General features: G+C 36.5%; 1 protein-coding gene across 2 annotated transcripts in view; it reads right to left on the reverse strand.

The window, feature by feature from the left end:
• Positions 1 to 12,591, reverse strand: part of VWF (von Willebrand factor) — a 145,581-nt gene that overhangs the window by 28,917 nt on the left and 104,073 nt on the right. For both annotated transcript variants that reach the window (XM_084508850.1, XM_084508851.1), the window contains exons 35-43: positions 10,479 to 10,699; positions 9,356 to 9,548; positions 8,396 to 8,737; positions 6,685 to 6,890; positions 3,020 to 3,122; positions 2,831 to 2,905; positions 2,167 to 2,271; positions 1,492 to 1,697; positions 19 to 168 (exon numbers count right to left, since the gene is read on the reverse strand). In XM_084508850.1, the coding sequence (XP_084364976.1) occupies positions 19 to 168; positions 1,492 to 1,697; positions 2,167 to 2,271; positions 2,831 to 2,905; positions 3,020 to 3,122; positions 6,685 to 6,890; positions 8,396 to 8,737; positions 9,356 to 9,548; positions 10,479 to 10,699 (1,601 nt within the window). The remainder of the gene's footprint in view (positions 1 to 18; positions 169 to 1,491; positions 1,698 to 2,166; positions 2,272 to 2,830; positions 2,906 to 3,019; positions 3,123 to 6,684; positions 6,891 to 8,395; positions 8,738 to 9,355; positions 9,549 to 10,478; positions 10,700 to 12,591) is intronic.

The raw sequence follows: 12,591 nt of genomic DNA on the forward strand, positions 1-12,591 counted from the left end.
GTGAGTAATGTTACTCACCCGAGAGCAGAAAGTGTTACATATTTTGTCACGACATTCCATCATCTGAAGTCCTGTAATGTCATCTCTTGTACTAGTGCAAGAACATTCTCTGCAACCATCTTCCCAGGTCTTCCCAATGGGGTAGACAATGTTGTTGTGCACACACACCTATGGAATACAACAATTTATACATGAAAGAATACTATGCTGCTCTAAGGACACGCTGCTGGCTTCAGAAGGCTGATTCTTAAGACATGAAACCCACCATAATTTTTATTAATGTTTCGAAGCCAGTAGAAACACAAGATCTTAAATTTGTGGCCACTCTTTTGAGGAAAGGAAAGTAAGCGCAGCCGAAGCTGCTGTTTTATAAAGAATGAATTGGAGACTTTTATTTGTATTCAGTGGAATTACCCAGGCTCTGACTCAGTTTCACCATAAGTATAATGCGATACAACATTTAGAGAAGATAAACAGAGAGTCTTGTAGAAGGAGACACACACACAAAACTTCTGCCAATTGTATCTGCTAATCTGAAAGATACTACTTTGGACTACAAGCATTCATTCCTGTATCCTTAGGCCACCACATCTACCACAAAAGCAGTGCCATCTTTTATATTGCACTCTATTAGTAAATTTTACAACACGTTATTAAAGACATGAATGTCTGTTAATTTTATAGATGTAGAAATGATCATGGATCATGGAGAAATAAAATGACTTATGCAAGGTCATGAACTACTCAGGAGTAGAAAATAAAGCCTAGATCTCCTGAGCTGCAAAACAGAGTAACCCTATATTAAGCTGCTAGGTAAGGTTGCTTTAGTGAACAGGTTATGCTGCCACGCAACTTTTCCTTAAGCAACCTTACCTTGAAAGTTAACATAATATAATGACTTAATAAAAAGTTGGCAAAATAGGAAAAATTCATCCTTGTGAAGCTTTAACAGAGTTAGGTACTAATGTGGAAAAAAAAAATAAAAATGGCCTTGTAGTTTATGCAAGATACAACACCTCATCAGGTAGACGTAAATGTAATCAAGGCACACAAGGAGTATAGGTATAAGGTGTCCCAAAAATGTCAATAAAGTTAATATAGGACTGAAAGTATGCAATTCTAAAATACAGTAACTGTACTCATCCAAAAGCACATACATGTTATCAATAAATAAATAAATAAATAAATCAGAATGACCTCTGAAATTCCAAATGTCTGAATAGCCTCGAAGTTACAAAAGGTTACATATAGATATAATCATCTGAGTATCTCAAAGTCACAAAAATATGTGTTGGTAACATCAGAATAAAATGACTGTAATGAAACAAGCACAGTATGTTGCAAGGGTGCAATTTTCTCACAGACATGTAAATTAAAAATGTATCGTTTTCAGGTAGTCTGTTTGGTCTTTTGTTTATATCTATCTACACTCTTACTGTGATGTTGTCCCCCCATATGCAAAAGATAATCTTATCTGTTCATCCTGCTTACCGTTCCCGGAACACAGGTAGTAGATATGCAGCCGCAGTCATTGGTGAGAGATCTGGATAAATATCCAGGAGGGCAGCTCACTGTTGAGTTAGTACAGCTGCAGGTACACTCATATTTATCACAGCACTCTGTCTTCTTAACAGTCAGCTCCCGATGTGGTGGACAGAAAGGTCTTTGAACTAGGCTGCATGCTTCTCTGTTACAAGCTAGCAGAAAAAGGTTAAGCACAGAGCATTTCAGAGCACTGCAAATGAACAGGACAGTTCTCTGTCAGCAAGGCTCTAATTGCTACTGCAAACTGTAATACATCTGCTTAATAAACTGAGAAGTAATGCAGATATAAAAGACCCAGATTGTACTGCAGGTTCAGAAGTTCCTATCCTGACAAACACATATTTGTATCTTCTCTCATATACAGAAAGATTTATAAAATAAACATAAGGGTCAGTGCACACATATCCAAGAGTACAGTGTTTGTCTTTTCCTTAATTCAACAGTGTACTCAGAAAGGGCCAACAATAACTTTCTTTCAAGTCTGTGAAATCATTTATGTCTACTAGCTCCCAAAGAAAATCTTTCAGAGGGAAAATGTAGTGCATAAAGGATGTTGTCCATGTTGTTCAAATGCAGTGCTCCAGTATCACCCAGGGCTAAATATAGATATACATATCTTACCACATGTATAATTTGGTCTGCATTCTCCAGGGTTGGTCAGTGCAAGCTGCAAGCCAAACTCACAGACAGGGACAGGAGGCAAATCACAGGAAACCAGATCACAGACTAAGAAGAGAAATTGAGGGAGTGGTCAAGACCATGCCTGACTAGTTAGCCTTCTAGAAAAGACATACACATGCAGGTACATCCCCATTTCATTTATTCCCTACACTCAATTGCTATCTTAAAATACAAAGTAAGTTAGATTTCAGCAGGTCAATGTTTGTTTTCAAAAATAGCTAAGGGAACAATTCAAGTTTACGTTATGAATATTCTAGTTCTGATTTTGTACCTAATGTGCAAACACAGATCACACAAAAATAGGTAATTGGGAAAAAAAATACAGTTTTAGTGTGTCACTTTGGAAAAAAATAAAATACAATAAAATAAAATAAAAACAATTCTCTATTCCCTTCTTCATCTCTTAAAAAGGGGCAAAGTCAAGTTTGAGTTTCTTCTTTTTTTCTTTTTTTTTTTTTTCCACAGAGATGATAACTCAGTCATTCAGTGAGTTATAAAATTTAAATATATATGTATGTGTTAAATAAAGATGCAGATTTTATACCTTTGAAACATCTGATAAAACCACATACCAAGAAGATTCCAACAGTTTATGAGAACCTACCACACTCATATTCAGGGCAGCACTGGCTGGGGTCCCTGCGCAGACGAGGAACTTCACAGGGACCACACTGAACAGCTGGAGAGAGAAGAAAACGTTCACAAAATAAGCTTGGATAAGAACTAAAATGCTAGGTAAAAAAAAAAAAAAATCAATTCAAGTCTAGTCATACTCAGATCTAGACCAACTTACATTTGGTAGTAGTGCAAGGTCGGAGAGTGCAGTTTACTCTCCTATTGTCTAGACATGTGCAGATCTTGCAGGGCTCATTGGAGGGAATCCATGTTTCCATGTGCTGTGTGGAAAAAAAAAAAATGTTAGAAAGAAATCTAATAATCTAATATCCTGATCACTGTTGTATTGGTGGTAGGAGTGGGTGAGAAAAATTACTGTGAAAAACAAGAAGACTACAAGAGAGATTAGTTGGCTGCTGTTAACTGTAAGAATCCAAGGAGATGCATAATTATGAAATGACTGTAGTGTACCAATTTAACAAAACATGTAAAGTATGCATGAATGCGATGAGGAATTACTATTGTTTTATGCACAAGAAATGCTCAGATGTTATAAATGCAATCACAAGCTATTGTGAGAGTAACAGTGGACTACATACCATGATGGATGTTCAGTGATAATAAGGGAACCAATGATATTTTAGGAAATACATAGAAGTGGCTTCCTTCCAAAATTAGTGGTACTTAAACACAGAGAAATAAACAATGAATATTTTTGATCAAAAATATGTTGGGTCTCACCATTTGATTTCCCAGTGGTTTGCTGGCTGGAAAAACTATAGAAAGCCCAAATCTGAAACAATCACTCCTGTACTGATTACCAAGAGGTAATAAGCATACTCAGAAATTGCCAGTAAAGTACATCATTATTCAACCACTGGTCTCTCTCATTAGAGAGAGGAAAAATCATTGATTTTAAAGATGTAGTTACCTAAAAAGCGCTATATACATTTAACATCCATTTGAATAGGTAGATAAGAGTGAAAAAATGCACTATGGAACAATAAAGTTAATTTGCACAGTCAGTCCAGGTTCTGGGTGAGAACACGTAAAGTAGGTTAGGACACTGCTAAGGGAAAATGTGTCAACCAGAAATCTCTGAAATGCATTTTATAAAAGCTTGCTGAGACCCTCAGTAATAAAGAAAGGAAACATATTGCCACCTGCACCTAGAGATATCTATGTACTTTAAGACATTACAGGAATCTGAAAGGACAATAAAAATGATATTTTACTTTCAAAGGTTAACACCATGGCAAGGATAAAACAGGAGGCATGCCAGAACAAGCCAACCAGAGATTTTACAAAGCTTAGAAACCATATCGCATAAGGTTGGTTAATCTGCAAGAAATCTATTTTAGTCAAGGAAAGCTTTCATTGATGTATTTCTAGTAAAGAACATTATCTCAGGGCTTGAGAAAGCCACTCAGAATCCTCTGCCAGAGCTTTCAATGGACTCAGGGTTAGGAAGTCCTGAGAAGGAAGCTGATAGGGAATGCTTACATTTGCAGGCAGTGATGTGAAAAGCATTTAGACATTTCAGAACACAAAGCAAGAATCACAACTTTTTACTCTTACTCTAACATTTACCAGCCTCGATTTTCTGACAGGTTTTCCTCAGCGTAAATAAGTCTCTTTCTAATATCAGATGACACGACAAAAGATAGAATAGTGTCAGTAGAGCTCTGTATAAGTATCAGTATTGAGAATCCAATAAGCCCAAGCACTATCTTGGGTAGAATGGAACAGAGGAAAGAGCACCAGAGGGAAACACAGAGTTTAAGGAAATCATAACCCACTACAAATTGCGCTGCCTGATATATTGCTCACATGGCTAATCCTGCAGTGGAAGATAAACAAAACAGCTGTGTGAGCTGATCCTGCCCTGCCTGCCACTTCCCCATCCACACAGCAGCTGCATCTAAGCCTTGCTATTGGGGTACTAGACTAGAGGTTCTCAGAGTTAAGATCCCACTAAGGGGTGTGTGACAACTCGCATGAATTTCAGAACTTCTGCAAAAAGAAGCAGATATCACTGCAAACATTATTCTCAAGATGTACCCTGAGCTTTTCTTCATGACAGCTTGAAGCAATTATTTAAATGGAAAATGCATTACAATGCCCAAGGATTCAGGGATTAAAGGATACAGACCCTACACTTTAACCTACACTTTAATTCTAATAACCATTTTATATAAAATCATGATATAATAACAAGAGTTCTCAGGCTTTCTGGTAGTTGTGCACAGCTGATCTGTGTTTAGGATCGAAATTACATACATTGCATACTATTTTTTTTCTGTCAAGAGAAATAATATGATTTTTTTTTTTAATTCCTCTTATTACACAAAATTACCTTTTTATTTATTTATTTATTTATTTATTTTTGACCGGCTTGATAAGCACTACAGAAAACCAACAATACTGTATTTAAAACAAAGATCCATAACAGAACACACAAAAACGAAGGCTACATGCATGGAGATACTGTAACCTTAAAACAAAAGCTAATACAAAATACAAGCCAAATGTGCTGAGTCGACCTCGCCTGAGCTATGCTGTGGCAGCACCAGCAGGTGGCGGGCGCAGTGAAAGTAAGGTGACTCGTGGTTCCTGCACTGGAACAGGAGTGCTCTTAGCACTTGCTTCATCTATCACCAAAAAAAAAAAAAAAAAAACCTTGATCTTATGCTAATCAATGCAAACTGTATTTAAAAAAGGTGTTTCATCCAAACACTGCTTTTTTTTTTTTTCCTTTCAGATTAACTGCACACATATATTGCTGAACTAAATGTGAGTGTAAATCTGTGTTATAAAGTTATTCAGAGTACATTTATTTACATGTTAAAGTTCAACTTTTTTACTGAAAAAAAAATAGACCACAAACTTCTGTTATTTACAGAAAATCTGTGTTAAAAAAAATGTCTGTTTTTAATAGCAGATTTTGCAAGTATGATAAGACCATCCAAAAAACTCCTAAGAATATAAAGCCCATAAAATACTTAAACTAAAGCCTTCTTAAAGTCCCATAACAAAACTGAAGATTTAAGAAGTCTGTATGACTTAGATGAAAACTCTCAGAATTAAGGAGCTGTGGGTGAAGAGGAACAACATCACACCCACAACAGGATATAAGGAGGTGCTTGTGCACCCACTTGTGTGATACTGAAGGGGAAATCAACAGTCTGTTTTACTGAAGTCCAGCACCCACCACTCATAGCTATTCCCCATCCCATTCTGCCACAGAGATGTCTGACTTAGCTGAGGAAAGTGGATTTTCAAGAAAAAGAAAATGTTGAACTCCATCAAAAGAACAATCCTCATCTGCATATATTTCTTGTTTAAAAAAAAAAAAAAAAAAAAAGAGGTAGGCTAGTATGGCTTGACATAAGGTCAACTTGGTCTCACGGCTCCACACCAACCACTGAAAATATTTTGGTTTGCTTTTCAAAGGTAATACTATACATTTTAAGCAAGTGTTCCAGATTAATGATTAAATTGTCATTACTGGTAAAAGCTTGCTGAATGGAAATGTTTATCTTGGTAAATGTTGACTTACACCATCCCTCCTCTTTTCCCCCTATCCCTCCCTCCACACAAATTTGTCATGCATTTCCGGGTGTGTATAGTCCCAGCTGTGAATTTTATATCCATCCCAGCCAATTTCACACTAGGTTCACACTAGGGGAGCTACATGGGGCCAACAGCCGGCTGATTATGAGGAACTGAGCTAAAAAAATAAAGCATCTAAAGGGAAAAGTAGTTAGACATACAGGACAGACTTACTTGCAAAAGTACAAACCCCAACCACTTACAAAGGTAACCTGCTAAATATATAGTTACCTGATGGTGCATGCCATCTTCACTGATGCATTGTGTGCAGACCTCTTCACCAACACAGCTGTCATTAAAAATCACCTGTCCAGCTGGACAGAAGCAGCCCTCTGTGGGATAATCCTTGCAGACACTGAGTTTGGTACTATTCTCACAGTGCTTTATGCAGGCTTTGTGACAGTGATCATATATCAAATATGTGGGACATTTCATTGCTGGGGAAGACAGAAAAAAAACTCTTTAGATGGAGATTTGAAATGGAGAGTGATGTTTCCACTCATACATTCTCCAGAATTCTGCTGAGTTTTTTGAAAGCCATCATCTGATGAACATATTTTGTCCTCTGAAGCCATTTACATCTTTGAAAAAATATCTTTAAGAATAGCAAAATATGCAGTAGAAACTGATTGTCATTAAATGACTGTCCATGGAAATAATTGTCAAGCTACATTTTCAGGTCCCATGAATCAGCATAGAACAACTTACTCTAATAATGGTTTAAATGAGCTGAACATCACTGGATAATAGACAGAATCTGGAACCATCTTTACATGTCTTAAAGAAGCACTGATAACAGTACAAAGTTAGGACTACAGCATTGAATAAAGAGATTTTGACAACTCAAGGGGTAGTAGTGTTCCCAGGCAACTAAAGAAAACTAATAAACAGAATATTTTGTTACTCCAACACTGAATCTGTTGGATACCTGCACCATATTAATTGAATTGCCCTAAGTCAAAAAAAGTTGCACTTCCCCTAATCCAACTCATAAAATTTTTTGCTGATGAATTCACAACACTGAGGGTATTGTCTCTAAAAGCAATCATAAAACTAAGGCTATAGCTATTTAAGAAACCTATGGACACTGTTTCAGTACCGTGTACTCCCTTAGGTCTACTTTACTTTTCTCTGCAGCTTCAACTAGGAAAAGTGTTTCTTATTTCCCAGTTTGTTACTGCTGTGAGGTTTATAAAGCCTTTTTTTCAGTCCCCTAACAAAAAACACTGACAGAAAATTACTGAATGAAGAGATGAGTTCCCAAAAAGCAAACATTCATCAGATGAACTGTCTACACACACACACCTCTTAGCCAAAGGAAACAGAAAATAAAGGCTTTTAAACTTAACCCTTTTCTGTTTCAAGAAATTCTAAATGCAATTATTTCTGGTTTGTTTGAGTCTATTGTGGTTGTACGTGTGGACACATATTATAGTCCAGCATGCACAGAGAATCTTGAAAAGCCACAAGAACTTGACAGAGTCCAATCCCCTTACAAAATGCTCTGTCTGGATTCTGAAAATACAAAAGGTCTACCCATGAAAAACAGGAAAAATTGCCTGCTTAAAAATCTGTACTAGTAGCTACCTAGACTATTTTCAGCTTTCCAGAAAAACTCATTCACCAAAAAAAATCTGCAAATAAGCCCGTAAGGACTGGTGCTTATTGTCTGTGATGGTCTCCATTCAGTTCTAAGAAATATGTATGAAAATACATCCACAGCAACTGTTAAGGTAGCGTTTCATCTACATTTTTATTCTAGAGTCAGCACAATGGCTTTCACCATGTTTATCTACCAATAGCCTTAAAGAAAATCTTGTAAACCTTCTCTGCACAAAATTAGATTAATTTATTTCAGAGTTTAATACTGATGCTCATTAGAACCTGGACAGCTCCTAAGTAGAATTTATGCATCTGTTGTACTGTATGGTAAATTCCTTACGACAGAATTCGGGTGTTCTCCAATCTACGCAGATCCCATTTTCCCTGCATAAGTGAGCATAAGAAGCTATCATCTCGCAGGCTTCATCCTCATAGCAGCTGTTCTCTTCACAGGACTCATAAAACACGTTGGGGGGGGTTATCTTGTGGCACTCTGCAAACTGATCGGAGAGCAGGAGGTGGCAATGTCTTGCAGCATGCTCAGAGCATCGATCTTCTCTCCGGACTTCACAGATCTTCCCTGGCTCTTTCAATGTCCAGTCCTGAATAAATACGCCACTGTCAGAAGTGACAGAGCCATTACGTAATGTGAAGTCATTGGCATGGTTCTGGTCACACACCCCTAGGAGGGTGAGTAAAATGAAAAGAAACAGTCTGAATACAGTCAGAAATAGAAAAAAAATAGAGAAAACATGCACAAGACAGAGATGGTTGGAGCTGCTCAGAGAACTCCATGGGGAGGATGAGTTGACATTTTTTATAGCAGTTACCAAAATAGGTATAAAGACCCTGAGTTTTGTTTCCTTGTTACAGGAGACACATATTATGCCATAGATGTCTAACCTATTATAAAAGGTGCCATAAAATTAACTCTCCTAAGCAGAGGTATCCCCCACAAACCCTTCATCTTCAGTCCAAGCATAGTATATGCCTCTCACATAAATGCACAAATATATGCAAGAACCTAAGGTTAAAGCCTCATTTAACAGAAAAAAAAATCTCCTTGAACAGATAACGTGAAATAAGTAAAACATGACAGATGCATAGCCTTGTTCTTTTTAAGATATTTTTGGGAATCAGTGAGCTGTTACACTGATAGGCATAGTAGGAAAACAACAAAGATTATCAGTGTGCAACACAGGATCTGCTCAAAGAGTTTACAAGGTTCAGGATCACACAAATTCCAACATAGTTCAAGCCCAAGTAGGAAGCTGTTAAAAAGACTAGTTTTCAAACTCACCACAAAGCCCTTGTGTTCCTGAAGAAAACCTCTTTGGATTAAGTTTAAGAATAAATTCATTGTTTCTTGGAGTAAATGTGAGATTATGGCCAAGATGGGAGAACTTGATTTCATGCATTATTGCTCCATAGACAGTGACTTCAAACAAATTGCTAGAATAGGGAATATGAACGCTTCTACCATCAACAGCCACCTGTTTTCACAAAGGCAAGATCATCACATCAGTTGTGACAAGCAGTTAAAAATCAATCCATTCTTACAGTTTAAACACATTTTGACTGAACCTGAATATAAGAATTAATTTTGCAAACTGTAACTTTTTATTGGTTCTTTTTATTGGTGTATTAGTTAAACAACTTCTTCAGCATTTTTCCATACGAGGATATTCATACCACATCGTGTATATACAGACCAGTAGACTAATTCCATGAAGCTAAAATGCTACCTCCAGACCCTGAGTATCATTAAACATCAGTGAAAGTCAAGGTTATCCACCCTGACTGGTCACCAGTGGTTTTGTCCATCCTATTTTACTGCATGAGTTACAAGAGATCACTGTTGTAGGCTAGCTGACTCCCTTAGGAATAGACTGCAAATTTGTCATTCACAATTTGGATACTTCTCTGTCTATAAAATATGCAAAAACATCTCTAAGATGGTGTTTCTTCTGAGGCTGGAGTCCACTATCACAAAAGTTAAGGAACTGATTCCCTAACTCTTCAGGTGGCCACAGTCTTGCATAGGTATGTGAAGAGTAGAGACTGCTCTCCCACATGCTAAATGATAACATTGTGTAAAGAACCTCTGCCAACAAACAAGAATCAGAGTGCAGTAGGTCCTGTCTGTAATCCCCGCCTTTCTGGCAGAAGTGTCTGGGAGACATTGCCACGTCCTTGACATTGTCAACCCAGCACAATCGGGAGAACCAGAAGAGAAACATGGCTGGGTTATTATTTGAATGTAGAACACATCATGAGATTTAAATGAGGTATTTTCTTAGATTACTAAGAATAGGCTGCAAGGGGAGTAGAAACCGGTTAAAAGAAACAAATCTGTCCTCCTAACCTAAAATTCTACAGCATAAGCAGAGAATGCACAGATCACTTTCTTGTGTTTAGCTTACTGTCATGTCACTGAAGAGCTGAACAGATACACCATGATGTTTCACTTCAATAGAGTCCATACAGTTCATTTTTAGTGTTGCTCTGCATGGTCCTTCATGGAGAAGAACTTCAACATCATGTTGCATATCTTGAAACAAGCTGTAGGAGCAATTGCCAGTCAGTTTAAAATTCAGCCCATCAAATGTGACAATATGCCGAGTTGAACTTCCCATACAGACACCTGCAAATCAATGAAAAAAAAAAAAAAAAAGCCTCGTAAGCATTTGCTTTCCTTCAAATTAGACTATTTCTTCACAATCATTATGGGCACATGCAGTTAATTAATCGAGAAAGTGAAGAAGTTATTGAATTGAAAATGCTGTAGTAAATCATTGACAAGAAACTTTCATTAACACAATCACAAAATCACTTAATTACTTTTAAAAGTTACATTTTTTAAAGTATCTTTGTCTGGAGCAATTAGTACTACAAAATACTTGGATAAACTTTAGGAAAATTGCTTACTGTGAAGCTCCCTCACATTGAACATGATCTATTAATAAATTTATTATGAAAAATAAAATCAAGGAAGCTGTATACCTTCTCTATTTGTAGAAAGGCTGTAACATACTTATCTTTAAATCTCACAGTATTTTTATTGTGACATTGCTTTTTATTCTGTGCCATATTACTTTGTTTCAAACAGTACTATTTCATTCTTATTTAAAATTTCAAAAGTGAATTCAAAGGGATTTTTTTTCAGATTTTTTATTCAGAAAAAGAGAAGAGAAAAAAATGTATGCAGGCTCAAGTAATAGCCAACTGACAGTTCAATATTCTTGTCATTACATTATAAACACTTCCATTTCTTTCTTCATGAACTGGAAAACAAATACCACAAGTACCTAAACAGAACCTGAACAAAAGGATTATTCAGATTCATACATTTTCAAATCTTTTGCTTAAAGACAATAAGGGCAATAAAAGAAGTGTCAGCTAAAAATGCAGGAAGAAAATTCTCATTAATAGCTCAGCAAGTTGGCTTCCACTGAGAGATAAGGATAATTTGTTTCCTGTTCCTTGACCTTCAAACTGCATTTCCCAGCTGAACCAGCTTGTAAAGTTTCTTGTGTAAACAACAGTGAAACAAGTAAACAAGTTAGCAATAAAACAAAGTTTTTCAACCCTTTTTTTTTATTCATGGACATCTAAAAAGATTCAAAGGATAATGGGAATCCTTTTACATTTCTCATAGGTATTCTGTAACACAAAATGTATGAATGCATTCCATTTAAATATTGTCCATAAATACCCAAGAGCCATGAATCAGACAGCAAATCATATTGCTATAATATTTTTAACTAGTTCAGCAAACAAGCAGCTTTATGGCACAACTCCTGATCCTGATCCTCTGAACTCAGTTACATGACATAATAAAAACACTTCTTCAAGTACTTCCTGTTTGGAAAAGTATTTGCCAGTATTTCAGGGCTCAGATACATATACAGTAGATAGACATTTTTGCAAGAAACAATACATTTTCTTCCTAAATTTATGAAAATAATTCAATGAGATAAGAAGGGAAAAGTGAAAAACAAAAAATAAAATAAAACAAAAAACAAAACAAAAAAAGAGAAAAAGAATAGTGATTAAAAGAATGTGTCATATCAACTTTTTATGCTATTGTTTCTTCAGGTATAGAGTCTTTAAATCACTTTTGTTTATAAATGAAGAACATTTTAGTTATAATTTTCAGTAGGGCTTTGATTTCAGTTTTGGACAAGCAGTGTTTCAAGATACTTTACAAGGAACCTGATGAGATGCATCTGACAGTCCTAAGAGAACTGTTGGATGAAGTTGCTAAGCAAGTACATCTGGGAAATCATGGCATTCCAGTGAAGTCTACAGTGACTAGAAAAGGAGAAGCATAATTCCCACTTTTAAAAAGGGGGAAAAGGAAGACTTGGGGAACTACAGGCCAGTCAGTCTTGCCTCAGTCTTGCTCCAGCAAGATCATGGAGCAGATCCTCCTGGAAACTGTGCTAAGGCACACAGAAAACAAAGAGGTGATTGGTGACGGTCAACATGCCTTCACTAAGGGCATATTAGGCCTGACAAATCCAGTGGCCTTTT

The sequence above is a fragment of the Aythya ferina genome, assembly GCF_964211825.1.
Source record: "Aythya ferina genome assembly, chromosome: 1".
Lineage (NCBI taxonomy): Eukaryota > Metazoa > Chordata > Aves > Anseriformes > Anatidae > Aythya > Aythya ferina.